Source organism: Labrus mixtus, chromosome 17, assembly GCF_963584025.1.
Source record: "Labrus mixtus chromosome 17, fLabMix1.1, whole genome shotgun sequence".
Classification (NCBI taxonomy): Eukaryota; Metazoa; Chordata; class Actinopteri; order Labriformes; family Labridae; genus Labrus; species Labrus mixtus.
In genome coordinates, this window is record NC_083628.1 from 15754361 (window position 1) to 15774887 (window position 20527).

Consider the following 20527-nt stretch of genomic DNA (forward strand, 5'->3'; position numbering starts at 1 on the left):
GTCACACTGCCCTCACATGCTAATGTGTCATGGTTCAGTGTTTAAGGTCAAACTTACCTGATGTGTGTTGCATGTTTCTGTGTCCTCCTGGTTATGTTAAGACCAACACAGAGAGTCTGAGATAAAGTGCTGCTTTCAGGTGTACTAACACTGAAGTCAAATATATCAGGGATCTCTATCCAGTAACCCCCTGAGACTTGAACTTGATTGGTCATTGAAGAAAGGGTGGGGTCTTAACAGCCAAAAGGGGGTGGAGCCAGATCAGAACAAATGGGGAGGGGGGCAGGTAAGGATATAACTTTTTGAGTGGGTGTTCTTGTAAATGTTAAAGTTTAGTTCCATTTCTATAGTGTGTAGATGTTTGTGTCCTTTTGTCCAGTGACACTAAAAAAAAAACCATTTTTATTCTGATGCTTTGAGGTGAAAATATTTTCTCATATATGAAGACCTAATTACATCCCACGGTGGAACATTTGGCATTTTTGATCACAGAAAGAGAAACTGGCACCTCGCAAGAAAAAGCCCCGGACTGGTTTAAGACACGTGAAAGTTCTCATTTAAATCTTGGGGGGAAAAAAAAAAAACATTGTGGTGTTTATTCATTTTTTATTTCCCTTTCTGCTCTACATGAGTCAAACGAGAACAGAGTTTAGGGAACTCAAATACAATCACTATACATGCTTCCTTGAATCTAGAAAACACCCAGAAAGCCTATCATCTACTTCAAACCTAAATGTGACAAATCATCTTAGCGCTCATGTAATTCAGAATGTTTGTACTAGGCCTGAAATGTATCAAGAGTTTTTTGACTTTCCTTCCTTCTTTCCAAGTTGAAGGACAGTGATCCACATTTGAAGGGACCCTGGGGGGGGGGGATGGAAGAGCAGACAAACAGGCCCCTTCCTGGCAGCCCAGTTTGTGTATTGGGAACAACTCTGCAGATTACAGAGGTGATCGTAGTGTGGGTGTAGCATTGACAATGCTCCTAATCCTACGAGGCCATTTGGCCAAGGGACCTCCCCCTCTCTCCGGGCCCTTCATGTTACCTGCAGGACCCTCAGAGGACAGTAAGTGGGCCCTCTGAAGGAGCCAGCAGCAGTTAGCAGCCCGTTCACATGAAAGAGATACGACAGGGAGGGAAGGGCTGCAGTCGGGACGATGTTCAAAGTTTACAGCACAATGAATTGAATCCTACTTACATTTCAACAAGCTGAGCAAACCCATGGAGTTTAATGTAAAATTCTAGCAGAGATCAAAAAGCTTCCAAACACACCAACTGAGACAGGGGAGATGTGATAAACATGATGCTATAACCCATCCTAAATATTTCTGTTTTATTGAATGGTGCAGGAATAACAAACATGGAATCTGATGAGTTTAAACAAAAAGACTTAAAGTCATATTGCACCATATATGGTATGTGCTATTATAAGTCAGAGTGGTAGGCTTGCAACTTTAAAGTCTGATGTAGCCCCCACGGCCATCGGCGTCCTCATTCACGCACAGCCTGTTTCCGACCTCTACCTCAGCGGCAAGGAAGTGTGGACAACAGGAGGAAGGAGAAATCCATCCTGCATCTTATCCGATCTCCCCCTATCCCATTTTTCTTAACAATGAGTAAGGTCTTTTACCTGCTCTTTTGTAAAGTGTCTCAAGATAACACTTGTTATGAATCGGCACTAAACAATTAATGATTGATTGATTGATAAGGGAAAAAGGATGAGGGGTTAAAAATGTGCACATAATGAAGACAAGCAAACGTATCTGCAAAACAGATATTACTCTTCTTTTACTTTCTAAAGCAAAATCAATCATTGTTCATTTTGTAGCTCTCCAAAACACTAAGCTCGTATTACATGACATGTACAGACTCTCTGAGGTGTTATGGGAAAAAAAGAGTTGAGACAAGAAAGATGTCCAAATGTAGAAACGAAACCAAAACTTTCAAACAAGAGTCTTTCCACTTTTTGTTTGCTGTTTGAACAATCCAAATGTGTTCATCGCACATCGGACATAAAGATTAGTTTGACTTTAATGCTGCATCAACCATGAGGACCACAGGGAGCTTAGATCTGGGAAAAGTTCCAAACCAACTTGTGCTTGTCTTTGCCTTGTTCTGCACTGCTTTCAAGGAAACTTAAAATAACTTTATTTAAACCCTGCAGCAATCACAATGAGCAGAACTCTCTAAGAAATGACTGGGCTATAATACACTTCTGATTCTGTTATTAGTTTTTATTTAGTTTGCTGACTTCTTGCAAACTTAATGAAGGTCCTCTTCAAACACTTTTGTTGCGAAGATTTGAAACCCAAAGTTCGGACAGGTGCTGTGTTTGTGAGAGTGTTTACTTGGACAGTTGTGTTAGAAGATAATACTTCTGTCCAGTTAAATACACAGCAATATGAACGTACTGTACAGGACGTACATATTATTTACCTGAGCATAATGATCCACCTCTGTAGCCATCTTTGAAGAAGCAGCTCACTGCCTCTGTGAGTCAGTCTGTTCACACACTGTAGGCGTGTTGAAACATCTCTGCTCTGCTGAAATCAACTTCAGGCTTGAAGATGGAATTCGGTGTGTTCCTGCCTGCGGCGTGTGTCACCACTACAACTATGCTGCAAAGAGAAGTTCACGTAGAAAAAATGTGTAACTACCATCTGCTGCTGCTAATGGCGGTTTTAGCTCGATGATCGAGCAGGACACTTTTATCACCACTTGTCCTACAAAGGTGAACGCAATAGCTGTGCACGTTCCCCACTGTAATACAGCTGAATCATGTCTTGTCTGTGATGCATCAGTTGTGCTGCAGTAAAAATATCTCAACACAGGAAATGGTGGTTGCAACCGCTTTTGACAAGTGAGGCTAAGCTGCAACTGGAGGATGCAGTGCACGACCCCGATGGTGCCGGTTCTGAGGAAACGGCTCTGTGATCTGTTCAAGCCTGGATGAAGTGGGTGACTGAGTTGGTGGGATGACTTATCATTTCTACACTGACTACAACAAGTAGACATTCTCATATGCAAGATATCTGGTTTCCAGGGAGAGAGAGAGAGAGACTTGTGTGTTGTGCACAGTAGATCTGCAGTGTCAACTAAAGTTAAAAAACAACAAAAGCTGGTCAGCTGATCAACAGAAAACTTTAAAACCGAATTTCAAATGAAGTTTTTTCTATTGTGCTTCTATTTCTCAAAGGTTTCAAACATAATATATAGCATATGTCAGAGCCTGGCATAGGTATAGTAGATATATTGAATTGTTCAGAAATAACAATAATTTGCAAATGCTGCCACCTGCTGGAACCCCTCTGAACAGATAAGAAAAATGTCAGTTCCACTACTACTGTACATATCATACCCAGGTATTTACTCCTAACCAGTGTGCATAATAAAAAAAGTACTTTGCAGTTTTCTGATACATTAAGTTTGGAAGTAAATATAATAAAGACAAGACAGTATTTATAAATTGAATACTGAGTTCAAAGGGCGGCAGTAGCTCAGTCTGTAGGGACTTGGGTTGGGAATCGGAGGGTCGCCGGTTGAAGTACCGGCACGGAACAAGTCCGGAAATTGGCCTGGTAGCTGGAGAGGTGCCAGTCCGCTTCCTGAGCGCTGCCGAGGTGCCCTTTGAGCAAGGCACCGAACCCCAAAAACTGCTTGCTGTGGTCAGCCCCCTCACTCTGAAACCTCTCCATTAATCCATAGGATCCTGTTTGTTCATGTTCATTAAACACAGTGTAAAACTGAATTTCCCCTCGCATGATTAATAAAGAATAAATCATTATTAATTATTATTATTAAATAATGAAAAGAACGCCATAGTTTCAAAGTTGGCTTAAAATAAAATTTAAATCATAACAAAAAGTATAGTCACATAATATAAATGTTTCCAAACACAGAGATATGTGATATATATAAATAAAATAAACATGAGGGGGCAGATTACAGTGTAATAGAGCAGCTCTTTTTAAGGACCTTATTTCCCTGCTCTGCTGAGCACGCTGACACATGCAGTTGGGGAAATGAGCTTTCTGCTCCTAATACAATAACACAAAGTGCTCCCTCTGAAGCAGCTTTAACAATGCATAATGTTATTGCAGCGGGGGAAATAAGATTAGGAGGTAGGTAATGCAATTTTCCACACAGAACTCAGTTATTGTAAAGGATAACAATATATAGTTACGTTTATTCTGTTTTTACCTCTTTTATTGTATGAGTATTTTTTTTTTTTTTACTTGAGAGTCATTTCAAAGTCATGTTTAAAAATAAATTATTTTGAGTTAAAAAAAATCTTTATGCTGCTGCAAGGGTCTAATCAAGGATTATCTTAAAGGGGGTGAAGGGTAAAATTTTCATGCAAAGAAAGCAATGATTTCCCCCTTTTTAGTGTGAAAAGTGTGACAAAAATTAATGAAATATTAAACAAAAGAAAATGGAGTAGGAAGGAAGGAAGCAAGCCAAGACAAGGAGAAGGGCAAGAGAAGGTGATGAAAGATGAGGAAGAAACCCCTGAGAGAGCGAGAGAGAGCGAGAGAGATAAGGAGAAAACCCTGTGAGACCAACAGGGGAAGCTAAAAGATAAAAAGGTAGAAGGAAATTGAAAAGCCATTTCCTTGTCAGGGGAAAACCAAAACAGTGAGTTTACATGGGATAGCTTGAAGAGAGACAGGCGAGAAGTGAGGACATAGAGTCTGTATGCAGAGATGTGTTTGTTCTCTTATTGAATTTATTGATCAGAGAACTAATAAAAACTGACAGAGGGTCAAATGGAGACCCTGGTCCAGCTGACTTTATTCTAAAGTGTGTGAAGAGAAGCCTGCAGGAATATTACATGAAGTGATCAGAGGGGAGACCTCTGCAGTACTGCTGCTACCTAAGCAGCTTCTATTGGTTTAGGTGAACACAAACAGGAAATGGTTTTGACCCACTTGAACCAAGGCGATTTTAATGGTCTGTTTTTTACGTAATCTGTTGGTTTAAGTATTTAACCCTAATCAATCAGTGGCGGGGCCTAAGAAGTATTCAGTATCGGAAGAGTAATTGTTTTTGCAATGTAATGTTTTTTCCTTCTTCTCTACAGTATATTATCAAATTCTTTGCTTCTTTTTCTTTGATGATTTAGCAAAGTTATCCCTGAGGTTTGAATGCCAATAAAGTCTTGAATTTGAGTGGAATTGAAACAGTACTTTAACAAAATTATGCTGCAAGTTTAAACACATTTGATTGGTCGGATTATTCTTGATATAGATGCACTGACCACTTTCACAAACATCACCATCAAGCTGAGATGATAACTTCTCATCGCCAGCAGAGGGCAGCACAGCACAAAACAAAAATAGATGTCTAGAATACCAGATTGTATTGTATAGTGATTTTTGTAAAAAAAAAAAAATTGTAACAGAAAACGTTTAAGTTACTTAAAACTTTTAACACAAGTTAATAAATGTTTTAATAATACTTTGGTATCACTCACTGACGGTTGCCTTGTGGGATTTTGTGTCTGAAATACACACTTGGTGTGTTTAGGCTGAGGGTGGAAACCCACACCAAGAGGCGCAACTCATTTCCAGAACATTCCTACAGTGAGAAATGAAAATTTGAATATTTTTTCTTGTATTATTTTAAAATATTTCCTGAAAATCTAGTTCCATGTTAAGAAAGCAGCTCGTAAACCATCTGCGACAGATTGTTCACGCCACAGTTACCACCAAACCTCTTCCTCCTCACCATCCTAAGGACATGTGGTTTTTCTGAATGTTGCTCTGGAGGTGAGTTCTGCAGCTTCAGGGTCCTTAACATCAGACTGATTGATTGGCTCTGGGCGGTGTGCAGGAACTCCGGCAATGATAATAGGTGCAGAGGCCTTAAGGTGTCATTTCCGGTTAAGGTAGAAGATCCATGGCCTCCCAGCAGGGTCTCACACATTTAAATAAATCTACATATCTGTAATCAACATGCATGAATCCACTGATATCTGAGTGAGTCATGCTTGCAGAGGGTGTTAGTGTTAGTCACTGACTGTTCTTGTGTGCATTTTTACCTGGATTTTATGTATGTGAAATCATAAGAGGCTTTACTTTTTATCATACTTCCCGCATCTTCTCCGCCTCCCGTGGCTCAGAGTTGTCTCTTGTCAGGTGTTTAGAGGTCTGTGTTGTGTATTCTGCACTCGTGCCAGCTTCAGGGGTCCTGCTCGGCCCACTTTGATGTGTGAGCAAGGACAGAGGAAATGCAAAATGGACAGCCACAACAACAGCTGCTCCTCTCTCCTCTGACCAACACCTCCTGCTTTATAGGACACACACACACACACACACACACACACACACACACACACACACACACACACACACACACACACACACACACACACACACACACACACACACACACACACACTGAAATAATCATATGCATGTGTGTATGTGGGGTTATCCAAGCTAGCAGCAGTACAAAGGGAGTGTGAGAGCGTCTGATAGAGAGTGTGGTTCAGAATTCATATCACTGCAGAGCACTAATCTCCCCTGTCTGAGGAAAGCTCTCTCTTTCTCTCTCACTCTCTCTCCTTTCCCTCTCTATCGCTCACACACAAATCAAACTCATGCACAGTTGATTGACTTTTGAGATGCCCTTCTTGTCGCACTATCTTGTCTTAAGGTGTAACAACTGGCATCTGTCTCAACAGGAAACATTTGGTTTCATCAGGTGTCTTCTTCGGGCATTTATTTAGAATTTGTGTGTCAAGAGTAAAATTCTGGGGGTGGTGGCACAGTGGTTAGTGCGCGCGCCCCATGTATGGAGGCTATCGGTCCTCCAAGCGGGCGGCCCAGGTTCAAATATTACCTGTGGCTCCTTTCTCGCACGTCATTCCCCACTCTCTCTCTCCTTTATTCCAGACTCTATCCACTGTCCTGTCTCTCCATTAAAGTCACAAAAAGAAATTCTGTTTATTACAACTCTACTATGATAATCATAATTTAAAGAGTCATTAACAGTCGTTATGTTTGTTTGAAACTTTGAAACTGCTGAATGAAAATAAGTTAGACTCAAACACGGAGCCATGATTCATTTAGGTATCAGTTAAAGTGAAATATAGAAGAATTACTCAAATTGTGTTGTTGTAAACAATCCTCCATCACAGATTACAGCCCGACTTTCAGCTTCAGTTTTGACTTCTTCGACTGGCCAAAGTTATTTTTCTGTTGTTGTTTTTTTTCTATGCATTGAGATTAGTTCAACTTTTTGATGATGAGCTCATTTAGGATCTAACTTCCAAATAAAGCGGTTTGTCTGATCATCTGTAACCTGGAAGTGGCTCTAATTCTGTGATGGCCGCAGCTGCACAAGTGTTTCCATCACCCACCCTGTCACATCATGGTTTTCCCACTATCATCTTTATTTTATTAAGACAAACATAAATTAACACACTTTACTTGATTAATTGTTAGTTTTGCATTTAATCTCACAATGCTAAAATGTAGTGTTCATATTTTACACTGTCAGATTAAACACTATGTATTGGTTAGACTAATGATCATTTCTTTAGGGTTAGGGTTAGGGCAGCGGGACACGACACTTCCTTTTTGCGCAAAAGGTGTGGCCAAGGTTTGCCAAGGTCTATATGTTCCCCTTTCTGTTAGGTCCAATTTTTATGTTCTCAACTTACTTTTCAACACATAAGCAGTGACAATTCTACGACGGAGGATTAGGGCCATGTTAAAAAAAAATATGTTTTTTAAATTTCGACATTAAACTCGTAAATTTACGAGAATAATCTCGTAAATTAAAGAGTTCGAGACCAGCCTGCGCGAAAATGATGAAAGTAGAAAATGATGACAATCTAAAAATGATATACCAAAAGCATGTGTAGTTCCATATTTGCAAAACTAAAGCCCCAACACAACTATTTGTGTCTGTTATCTGCACTCGTCTGCCTTGTTAAAGTGTCTCATGTGCAGGGACAGTTTGTGTCCTGTTCATCATTTTACAGAGAAACAAGGTCTTGCAAGTTGAAGTGAAAACTTCTCTTGAACTAACTGTTTTTTACCAACTACACATTTCCTTATTAGTGAAACCTTTAAGTATTACAAGATGCTCCATGTTTGTCATTTAAGAACAGGCTGCTGCCGCTCTTCTGATAGAGACTAAAATAACGACTTCTTTTATTTCTTATTTCTTTTATTCTTTAAAGACTTACTTTCATCATTTTCCCGCAGGCTGGTCTCACAACTCGTTAATTAACGATATTATTCTCGTAAATTTACGACTTTAATCTCGAAATATATAGAATTTTTTTTTTTACGTGGCCCTAATCCTCTATAGGGCCCGAGGTAAACATTAACCAGCGTTCATCACCTTTATGTTATAAATAATAGTTGCTTGGTAGTAAGTGCTGTCAGGTGGAGCCTCTTAGAGAGCTTTTCTACTGTCATTACAAAATTAGCACATTTGGAGCCTTTGCTGTGGTTTGGAGTTTATCAGCCCATCTGCCTTACTGCTTGGTCTCTAACAGAGTTCCTTTTTCCAGATCTGCTGCAAACACAGTCTTTTCTAGAGTGCTTCAATAGCAGGTTGAAATGATGTTAAGAAAACGACCAAATTGAGGCCTGCTCTGCTGTACACAGACTGTATGAACAGACACTGAGTAAACAGTCTCCTACCTCCTCTCTGGATTATATACTTACTGCTAAATTACTTCTTCATCTCTTAGCTGCCGTCTCTGCTGGGATGACATTTCATTTTGTTTCCATCTCTTCATCCGTTTGTCCTTTTCGGTTTCTTGGTGTTTTTTGTTCTCAGCCTGCCTGTTATTAGTTTGCCCCCTTTGTTCTGTGTGTATTTATATATATATAAATAGTAGTCTATCACTCTTTGTTTGTTTCTCCTCTCAGTGCATGCTTGCTTCCTGTAAATCATCCTTCTGCAAGTCCTCCTCTGTGCAAGCGGCTCCTCCACCCCTGAATATGTTAGTAACGGATTGATTGATTGGTTCTGCCTGGCCCATCCTGACACTCAAGCAGTGAGAGCGCCATGAAGGAAGCTCTGTTTCAGCATACTCAGGGGAAAAAAAGTGGCTAAAAAATGACAACTTTCTATATCAAATGTTATTAAATCAAATGTATCCAATTGATCCGTCACTGGCGTCTCTTTTTTGAAAGTGACCCATCTCTGCTGCCTTCGCCCGTGGGTGCAGGTGCTCTCTTGGCTGCTGTGGAGCCACGCCAGTTAATTAATACCACCGGAGTGTGTCAAGAGGAGGGAAGCAAAAAGTGCTGCTCTTGGCAGAAACAGCGAATGAGTGACTTTTTAAACTTTTAAACTTCCTTTTACCTCAAAACAACATGAAGCTCGGGGGGGGGGGGGGGTGCATTATTTGGCAAGGATTCATCTGCAGCCTGTGGGTAAGATCAACTCATGAAACATCCGCACAAACAAAAAAACACCTGCATAGAAGAGGAGATAAGTGTTTTTGTTACTTGAATTAGGCATCGGCTAGTTTGTGGTGTTCATTGTGTGTTTGTTGGTGTGGTTCTCAAACACACCTGCTGAAAGTCTGCATCAACAAACACTAAATGTGATTCTAGAAGATTATTGTTTAAATTATTCAGAAATCTAAAATGCATTTCTGTTTTTCATCAACGTTTGAATCACTTACACAGAAAGCATGATGACACACTTCATTGTGTTAATTCCTAGAGGGGTATTTAGATGCAAAGCTGCATCTGTGTGTGTCAGTGTGTTTACCTGTGTGTGTGTGTGTGTGTGTGAGAGTCTAAACAAGCTTTGCATCCTGTTCACTTTGATCCGCGATACAACAGAATCCGATCAGATGAATGGATGTGGATCAGGTAGAATGATTATTTTGATTCTCTCTCCTTAAGTTAGGTTGACTGTTTAATCCTCTGCCAGCAAAATGTGTTGATAAAGCTTCTCAGAGCGAGTGTGTGCTTTGACTGACACGATGAGGTTTGCATGTTTTGACCACTACAAGAGGACAAAAATGCTAAAGAGGGAACATCAGAGAGAAGCAGAGCAGCTCCCAGTGGGTGTCTGCAAGCTGTCACTTACCTTCATCTGTCTTCAAGGCTGGCCTCCTCTTCAGTATCACTCAATAACTAAAGACACTCAGCCACCAAACGTGTCCCACAGCATTAAAACCAAGTCATTCAGATTTCTTTAATTTTTTTTTTTTTTTTACAAAAATATTTTACATTAGAAAACACGGCTTAAAATATACACAGTCCACTTGGTACTGCAATAACTGCAGAACTTTTCAACTCAAATATATCAGTCTATAAGTAAATATATCTTTACAGCAAGAATAAATCAAGAGCCATGTTAAGACTCTTGTCTTCAATAGAAGCTAGGGACGATTAAAGAAATGTCCAGCAGCAAAAAAGGCTCTTAAAACTCTATGACCTGCAGTGTAGGAAAAAAACAGGAATATAACCTTATCGGAAGTGGATCCAAAAGTTACAACAAAACAAAAAGCAAGGAATGCTTCAAAAACCCAGAGTGAATGTGAAACGAGTGGAAATACAAACAACAACAACAACAGAAGCTGCAGGTTCTCATGTCAGAGTCAAACTGAGGGATTTATGCAAGAAAACTGACAATCCAGCTCCACGTCCGCCCTCACAGCTCTCACTGAAGTTTAGACTCCTCCTGCAAAGAGCAGGAGCCAAAACATTCACACATATTACAAGCTAACTGTCAAGTCCACGAGCATGGATGGATGTGTGTGTGTGCAGTGCGTGTGGAAAAAAAGTGCTTTAAAACTTCCAAATTTAAAGTCTTTTCAGAATCACTGTCCATGTTATTCTGGATCATCTACACACTTTGTTGTAAACCGTTTTCATCAGATCTACTTTAAAACACAGGAAAAGAATCCCTCTGAATTCTGCAGATAATCAAGAGAAACACTGAAATTGCTTTTGCAAAAAAAAAACACTTATGTTGAGATTTTAAAAATTGGATTTCAAATTGGACATGTGTAGAAAAAGTAGAAATATTGTTTCTTTACTGGCGTGAGGGCTGGATATCAGGTGAGGAGTGAGAAGATGTTTTCTGGTTATCTTTAAAACATTTGGTGAACGTATCCTCTGATGTGATGTAAAATGGGTTACTGTGTGTTTCAAGACGCTGTTCCTCGTTCTACCTGCTTACATCTGTTTAACTCCTCTGGATTTGAGTCACTGTTTCTGTAAACCTGTCACAAGACAAATAACTGTTGGTGCTCTTTGAATCTATTCAATTTCTTACAGTATTTCCCTGTAGAGAGGAGGCAGTGTGAGCGTTCAATAAGAACTCTGTAAAGCAGTGTGAGTGTAAAGATGCTTATAAGGATGATACTCTAGTTGGCAGTGCCAACCAAATGACATGTAAAATAAATAACAGCAAAATGAGCACAAAAAGATACCAAAGTGTAAAAGTGTTCCAGTTTGGCTCCCATTGAGAGTCCTTTAGCCCTCCACCAATCGGCTCAGGAACTTTGTCCCCTGCTTTGGCATCATAGCAGTTCAGAGCTGAGGGCCAGCGAGAGCGTCCAGAGAGGTGGCAGCAGCCACAGGGGAGAGGGGGAGGGGCGGGCACCTAAAGGCGAGGCAGTGTCCGAGGTGCAGGAGCACACCTCGTACCCGTTCTCTGCGTGGTCCGGGTGTTGGTGCGCGTTGCCTCTTGTCTCCGTACTTTTGGGCTCTGCGTCCGGAGAGTCCGACTGCATCTCCGTGCACAGGAGCCAGTCTTTGGCGATGAGGCGGGGGAATCCTGCCTCCACCTCCATGTCGCTGCCTGGCACTCGCCAGTACTCCTTCCCCTTGAAGAAGTAGGACGAGCCTACAGGGAGAGAGAAGAGGGTCGGTATTAGTGTGTGTGTGTAAACCAGAGCAGAAAACAAAACAGCAGGGTATTTTTTTTCCACCAAAGAAACCCCTCTGAGAGGTGCAGAATATTATTGGTGGGAGAAAAAAGCCGATCAAAAAAAAGTACAATGCAGCGCAGCACCATCAGTGTTTAATGAAGTAAATAACAACCTTTTGACAGAAAACACTTTAACGGTGCTCTCACTCCAGAAAATGTGCATGAACGCAAACAGCCCAAATTTTCCAATCCATCTTCAGCTGGACTTTTTTCTTGCCAGCCCCCCTGACTTTCTGTGTGCACTCGGGGTGAACAGATCTGAAAACTCAGAAGGAAATATTCAGGAAAATTCACAGCGAGTGTGCGGGAAAGGCAGGGGAGGGAGGGGGACGTTTATATCATGCAACTGGCATGAAGAGTATGCACTTGGTATGTCAGCAGACTGTTACGTCCCTACCAATGAGTTTTGGAGTAGAGATATGATCAGCATACGCACAAGCATGCCAATTTTTGTTTTTTGAACAATAAAAAAAAAAAACATTATTATTTGAATATGATATAAACATCTCCAGCTCTGTAGTAAAGAAGTACAAATATTTGACTTTGTTTCCAGTTACATTTTCAAGCCAAAGACAAAAAAAATGTAAAACACACAAATTTGCACTGGCATGAAAACCACCCCTGCACCTTATTGACACGAGAGAATAACAAACAACCTGTGCAGCAGTAGTTTTTTTTTTTTTTAACCTGCTGCTCAAATGGAAGCCTCAATTCTCTCAATATGAAAATAATAGCAGAGCTGGCACACATCAGTCCTGTCAGCCACCATTCATAGTCACAACAAGCTTTTATTTTTCGGTGGCTGTTAGTTACTGTGGCATGGCAATGATTCAAACAGAGGCTCTGATGGATGATCTGATCCAAAATAAAGATGGCATGCACATCCAGTATATACTTGGATGTTGTGCAGAATAGCTGAGTTGTAGCCAACAACTGTAGCAGTGACAGCCTGAGATTGAGCACCTGCATGCCGCAGGTGAAGCATGCACAAAACAAATCCTTAAATTTAAAGGAATTGAATGCACGTCTGTTTAGATGCTTAGAGTAACTTGTTTGGTATAAGAAGGATCAGAGCAGATTCGGTTTGCTTTTGTCAGCTTAAACTATCTCCGGAAGAACAATCACATATATGTGGTTGAGGTAATCCACAAGAGGGGGGTTGAACTCTTTTAAGGGTGTGTTTGTATGTTTATGTGTAACGCCTCCTAGACTTTCCTGACACCCTAATTGCAGCGTGTCAGTTGATTGCTACTGACACTCCCATTACTGCGCCTGTCCTTTCACTGCAGGGCACCTTAGTTAATTAGAGTCATTGAAATACCACACTGGGCAGCGGCGATAAAAAAGCAGGAAACTAAACGCCGTGTGTGCTTGTGAGGAAAATAGCACTTAGAAGGTACAAAGCCTTTAAATGCAACATGTTCCATTACGGAGAACATGTTCAATTAGAATGATTTAAGCATATCACAGGGGTTAGGGAAAGATTCCTTAAACTCTATTCATTTTTGCGCATCAAAAATAACTGATTTGAACACAACATGTCGGAGGGCTGCATTTTTTCAAATGGAGAATAAATGTTTTTTTAATGAATCGAAGAACTGGATGTGAAAAATCGCCACGCTGTGATTTACTTGAGCAGAGGTTTGAATGTAGTTCAACAACTCCTCTTCAGCTTCTTGACAACCTGACCTCTGAACAAGAACGAGTAACTAACATCACGCTAGGCCCCAAGTTATGTTTGTTTAACTGTATGGATGAAAAGAGCTGGCCATGTTTGAGGAAAAAGATTGTGAAGGTTGGGTAAAAAAGAATCATTGCCTCAAACTGGAAGATTACTAATAATATAAATGAGAATCTTTGACATATGACTAATTTTAGAACAAAAGTCAAACTTCATTTACTCCCCCTCTTATGAATCCTGACCAGATTAATTACAAAATATATAATATTACTTGTCCTAAAAAACAGAGAATAAACACTTACAGTAATCTTTATTTCCTCACTTTCCCATCCCTCTCCCTCTCTCTTAAGCTGTTTTCTCACATATATATTCACTCCTGAAAAATCTAGATAATTGCAGGACTGCTCTGGATATTCTCCTGACCTGGCTGTTCACATATGCTCCTCACATTATGTGCACAGAGATCGTAGTGGTCGTACACTCTATGCACTGACTCCAGTCACAGTATATACGTCACTCCCCCCCTCCCATTGGCTCGAGCTGAATTCTCCGGAGAATATCCTGCTGCATTCTCACATCAGCTCACTCAGACTTGCTGCTGTAAAAATACTAGGGGGCTGGCAGGAGAAATTCGGGGTGAAGTCTGAGAAAACAATTCTGCTGTTTGCGTTCACACATACAGCCCACTTGGAAAAATCAGGAGTTTTTCAGGAGTTTTTTGCTAGTGTGAAAACACTAATAGTAGCTTCATGAGGTGTCTGTGTTCTCTACAGTCGAGTGTCTCTGAATGCTCTTAGATTACAGATTTATTCTAATAGAAAATAAACTTTATGTATACATATAAACTTGATCATCACTATGTATGAATTGTGCAGATATTGGCTGATGCCTTGACTGTATATCAGCCTTTTCTCTCTCTCTCTTTCCAGTTTATGATTAACCATCATACTTGACCATCTTTTCTTCTTTCTTTTCCGTTTTCTCTGTAACTGACCATACACTATGCTACTTCATTTGATTGTGAATGAAAAGCATGAGGAAAAAAAAAGGTAACCACGTGATACTAATGTGGCTCGTTCGTTCTCTCACATAGAAACTGTAATGATAATTGATTATATTGATTTAATGACAAACATGCGGAGGAGCTCCAAGGAAGTGAAATTGTTCTTGGGTTGTTAACGACCTCGGAGCTCACCATTAACTCTGGAGTCAATATTTGTATTTTTTAAAGAACATTACTGAACCGTTTGTGGTTCATAGTGGTGATGGTGGCGTTTTGATGTATTATATGGAGAGGAAATAAACGAGTAGAGAGAAAATATTCAAGAGAGACGGGGAAGAATGTAAGTATTCAATCTGTATTTTCCTGTAGTCAAGGTTTTGAACCCTACGTTAAATATCGACCAAAGAAAGTACGAGGGATATGTGAAAGAACCACTTTCTAAATAAAGTGGTTTTGTAATAATGATTGTGTTGAAATGTATTGCCAGTCTGGCTCTTTAGGCTTAAAGATATATAGCTTTTTGCTCTACATGTCTTTATCTTTGGCCTTGATAATAAATTCAAAACACATGACCACGATCTCTTATCTCAATATGAGCTGCATTAACCCTTTGAGACTCTTAACACAGGGCACAACTGTCGTGGGGGATCTTATCTGAAGTGGACAGCTCTACACCACGCACTGAAGTGTGACACCACATGGGTCCTCAGTGACCACTTGTGATGGGATCTCATTTCCCTGCTCTATACAGTACATACACAAACACTTAGCCTCCATAGTCTTCTTTATAAACAATAGAATAAGATCGATAGCAGCAGAGTACGAGAGACAAAACCCATGTGGACAAGTGAGAGGGAGAGAGCAGGTGATTATGGGCCGCAGTGACAACGTGATACAGAAACTTATGAAGCCTGATATTAGTCCACACTGTATGAAGTCCACATGGAGGCAGACTGAAGTCTCTGGTAAACTAACAAACAGGCAGATAGATCTGCGTGATTCTAGGAAGGATCCATCTTATGCAATGTGTGTATCCTCACTGCACCTCTACATTATATTATTTGATAAAGTGCCTGTGATCTAATCTCTTGCTTTTGCTGTCGTTTCAAGCATGTGGAGACACGCTGGTTTCCAAACCACCTACTATACTAGTAGTACGTACTGATTTGGCCAAAATGCAAGACCCGACGTATGCCAAGATTACCCTGATGTCGTATTGATAAGGTAAAAAATGTACAGCATGCATCAGACCAGTCTTCCTTGCGTACCGTTTCCCACAATTCAAAGTGCTAGATGAGAGATTGAAATGAAGGAAAGCAACATGTATCATAACAGGGGAAATAATCACAATCAGACGAAACCACACAGAGATACCACCAATGATCTCTTTTGATTCTCAAAAAAAAAAAAAAAAAAAAAAAATCAGAATGAATCACTTGTCAGGTTTTTTCAGACTGTAGGTTGATGCTACACTATAGCAGCATTTTCTGTCAGGTGGGCTGTTGATTACTAGCAGTACATTTGTTTATATAGCTCGTGTTCAGGCGCCCTCTCGCCCACTTGCCCACAATGCATGGTAACTTACTGGATCTTTACAAGATGCATACATTCTGTATTTTTGTGCACATTCAACTATGATGTATAAACTACATCCTGTATGTGTCCCAGTACAGATTCATATGTGGTCTCAGTGATGAAATCTTGATGTATCCTCAATGGGTCCCGGTTGAGTTTACTTATTCTTAAGTAAGTCTACTTGTGATCGACTTTTGGGACACATTTGAAACTCCAAGTGTAAACAAAGCCTTTCTTTTATTTTCAAGGCCAAACTGAGGAGCTAAACTCTTACAAGAAGCCCAACAAAGAGGATGTTGGTTGCTTTTTCTGATGTCCTTAATGTATACAACAAACAATTCAAATACCATAATGTGAAAGGTAATGTAGATGACTTGAAGAATGCGTTAAGGGCTCACAACGCCTAGAAGAGTTTATTTCCTGAGCCTGATCATGAGAACACAAAGCAGGGCTGCAACTTGTTGGAATTAAAAAACAAGGTATTCTCTTTAGTCCACAGAGCCCCATCACGTACCTCTTAATGTCTGTAGGCTGGTAGTAAAATAGTTCATTTTTATTTCGGTTCCTTAACTATAAAACACCAGTCCCAAAATAACTCAGCTAAGCCCTCTGCTGTGAGGACTGACCTTAATTTCCTCGCTTTCTGAATATGTCCTCATTCCCTGAGTCGAGAGCTGACCTTGATCCTCACAGAGATACAAATCCAAAAGAACACACACTCACAAAGTCCCCATCCTTATCCATCTATCACTATTATTAGAAGTCCAGGCCCATAGGGCAGAATGCCACTCTGGGTTCTTCATATTCTTCTTTCATTTCCACGGAGACTGAGAGTCTTCAAGCTGTCAAGAAGTGGTGATTAAATATCAAATGTCACCCACTCTTGACTAACGCCTGAGTCAGCTTAAAAATACAGCTCGCCTTCAGATTATTTAACTACAGAGGAATCCGTGTCCAGGCTGAACAAGTGAAGTTATGATGATGGTATTTAAAAAAGAGGCTCTTCCAGTTTGGCTTTTAATTGACGATTTCTATTTTGAATTTTTTAAATGTCAATCTCACAGTAGTTTGTTGTCTCAGAAGACTGTATTCATGATGTAATCATTTCTAGAGCCAAAACAAAACTCTTGATAAGGTAAATAGATTCAATTCATGGAAATATCTGGTTTCAGGATTCTTTATGTAATTCAGAATTGAAACAGAAAAACGACATGATACAGCTTGTGTTATCATGCAACATTCACATCAACAAATCAATGACAGACTGTGGCTCTCAGCCCCTGAGCCTGTTAATATACTGAAGATGAAAGATGTCATACAATCAGGTCACAAAACTATGAAAAATCCCTCATTTCCTGAAATAGCAAGCCGTTGTCGTTAAAGCTATGAGAATCCAACAAGAGAACAAAGGGTAACTGTGGACTCCTCTCAGCCTCAGGTTAATACAAACTATAATACTTGAAGCCAGATAGGTTACGTGGGATTGCCTCAAAATATAATCCATAGTAATGATGGATTTAGTAACCCTTTGCGATGTTGTGTCTAAGCTTTGGCAGGATAAAGCCAAACTGTCAATTGCAAAACTTCTGGATTAGTTTATAGTCTTAGGATATGACTTTTAGTTCATGGACCTTTTTACTTTCCTTTATCTTGTTAACACTGCAAATATAGTACGTTTCCCACTGGGACCTGTGTATTATGTGTAACATGAGCGCCCTCTACTGGGCCCCTGAAGACATGAGGGATGCATCCTTCATGTCCTTGTTGGTTTTTCTGATTTTGTCTCTGTCAAAAGGATCTAATAAGATAGATAGTTGTTTTTCGTTTGATTGGTTGATAATGTTCTGTTGTTTTCAGAATGAATGATTGGTTTGGGCCAAAAGGTGATGCTTTGTTTTTTTTGCCTGATTCTTCAAACAATGAAAGACAGAGCACACAGGTCATTCTTTGAAGTAGGACAGGTACAATGATGTTTTTGGTGCGTTCATTGAAGTCCTTGAAGTACTTCTATTTAAAAAAAGAAGAAGATTTAGTTCAGTTTTTTTTTTGACTAGACAGAGGGCTGTTAAAATACTCATGATTTTAAACCCTAAATCCCAGAATCACTACAACGAAAGAACAGTAGTAACATAGTGTTGTAACTCTTCTTTCTTCCTTCTGAACTCAACTTCCTCATGGTTAAAGAAAATATTCACGCCTGACAAATTTCATTTCACTTTCTTTTACTGGCTATGACTAAAAGGCTAAACCATTCCTGGGAGGCTTACTGACATCAGCAGCAATGATTAGTATAATCATTACAGCCACATTACTATCCTTTAAGTCCCCCTTTCTCCCTTTACAGGAACCATTCTCCACAGGTTTTACAGCCTTTTCTTTCTCTGTGATTTCTCTATCTGTCCTCTGAGTCGAGCCATCTGTATTTCTAATATCTTTTCTTGTGTTCAGTCATCTTTATGATTTCTCCTCATCGTCAAGTGTCCCCACATCGCCTCTTGTCTCCCTTCTTTTTTTTCTCTCGGTCTGTGTCTTTTTGTTCCGTGGTCAAAACAAGGAGTCACCATATCTCCTTTCTGTCATATCACTACTTCTCACCACCCTGTATGTTTCCATCTCCTATTTTCTCTCTTTCCCCCCCTGTGTCGGTGAAACAAACAGAGAACAGGCTTTGATGTGGCTTCAGTTCCCAGGCCTCATGGTCTGTGTGTGTCCGTGTGTGTGTTTGTGTGTGCTGGGTTCCAAATGTACCCCTCCAGGCTCTGTGGTGATAATGGCTAGGGGTGAAGCAGAGTTGGGACTGTGCAGTGAGCCTCACTCTCACACATAAGCACAGATTTTTGTGCACATATCAAAATGAGTTAGGAGCAAGATGAAGACAGAACACAGAGCACTAAACACCTGACAGGACCGAGCTTCCTTACATTCTGCAGGGGGGTTTAGGGACTTTCTGGATGGCACTGAAAGAGTGAAAATTCCCTGGCGTCATTACACGCAACACACACACACACACAACAGCCTAACAGAAAAAACAATCTTTTACTCAAAGTCTTTCAAATAAATGGCGTTAGACAGTTTAACACCATTCATTAACGTGCACATGCGTTCAGATGACTGTAGCTGTGCTTCGTTAATGGAAACAGTGGTTGCGACCTTGACGCTCAGCTGCTACAGTGGAGCTGCTCGCTGTGATTACACTGGGCCAGTTCCAAGGTCTGAATGTGTTTGCCTGTGTGTGTGTGTCTGTGTGTGTGTGTGTGTGTGTGTGTGTGTGGAGAACAGTGTTGGCAAAAAAGAACCATGTGTGCTGCATCAAAATAACAGATAAAAAGGTTAAAAAAATATTTTGACACATTAAAAAAAAAAAACAATCAAATGCAAATGTGCCTCTAATCTGCATACTGCAGTTATGCCAACAAAATATTATGCAGGCATACAACCAGGGAGACTGCCAAAATGAAATAAACTCACACAAAATGAAAATAAATATCATGACAGAACCCACTGGATGAAAGAAAACAAATCTTTAATTTAATACTCTTTCTCCAGAGTAATGTCATTTTCTATGACAGATAGAACTTAAACTGAACTAAGAAGAAAATAATTTATACCCTTTTTAACTGTATTAAGATAAACAGCCTGTTACTTTTTATGATTTATGCTGAACGCCTCAAGTGTCTCAATAAACAGACCCATGATAAACAATACAGCCTTCAAATGATTTAAACCTTCACTGATGGACAAAAGCACTGATTTATTCTAATGAAGAACACGGTGCAAAACCATGAAATCCAACTCAGATCCATAATAATGTAACACTATGACACAACGTATGAAAGGAAGGGTGTGCTACCTTTAGCATAAAACCTACATGCTAACATACTAACCACACTGACGTGAGCATAATGTTTAGCCCTTTAATCAATAAATCGATCAATCAATCAATCAATCAATCAATCAATCAATCAATCAATTAATCCATTCATCCATCTGTCAGTCTGTCTAATAGACTTACCTAAACATGTATAAGTCTATAATCACATTTTAAAAATGCATAGTATGATTTCCGGGCAGAAAAGCACTGGCTGTACGCTCAGGAGTGCTGAGAATAAAAGTGCTGTACGTCCTTCCTGTTTCTATGACAACAGCCTATTGACAAGGACCTCTCTACGTTACTTTTTACTGCATGTTTTTTTAATTTGAGATCGTTTTTAACCCAACGGGCACAGATCAAAGAAGATGTGCTGACGATCGGTAGGTGGCAAAACTACGGGAGATACCATACATTTGGAAAAAAGCACCGGTGTCGTAAACATTGCCTTTCTGAAAAGTTTTCAACTTGAGCGCTCTG

At 40.0% G+C, this 20527-nt stretch overlaps 2 protein-coding genes across 3 annotated transcripts in view; both read right to left on the reverse strand.

Moving 5' to 3' along the window:
- Positions 1-2766, reverse strand: part of LOC132992499 (T-box-containing protein TBX6L-like) — a 7469-nt gene extending 4703 nt beyond the window's left edge. The window contains exon 1 of one of the 2 annotated variants that reach the window (XM_061061824.1): positions 2438-2766. Coding sequence is in view for 1 of the 2 variants with exons in the window: in XM_061061823.1 (XP_060917806.1) it covers positions 58-73 (16 nt within the window). In the remaining variant the exon portion in view is untranslated. Of the gene's footprint in view, positions 1-57; positions 538-2437 lie in introns of those variants that run through there. The other variant, XM_061061823.1, reaches the window with a different exon arrangement.
- A 7397-nt stretch (positions 2767-10163) lies between these two features.
- The window catches only part of LOC132992359 (matrix metalloproteinase-17-like), a 78193-nt gene continuing 67829 nt past the window's right edge, over positions 10164-20527 (reverse strand). The window contains exon 10 of the mRNA XM_061061606.1: positions 10164-11836. Coding sequence (XP_060917589.1) covers positions 11511-11836 — 326 coding nt within the window. The 3' untranslated portion in view covers positions 10164-11510. The remainder of the gene's footprint in view (positions 11837-20527) is intronic.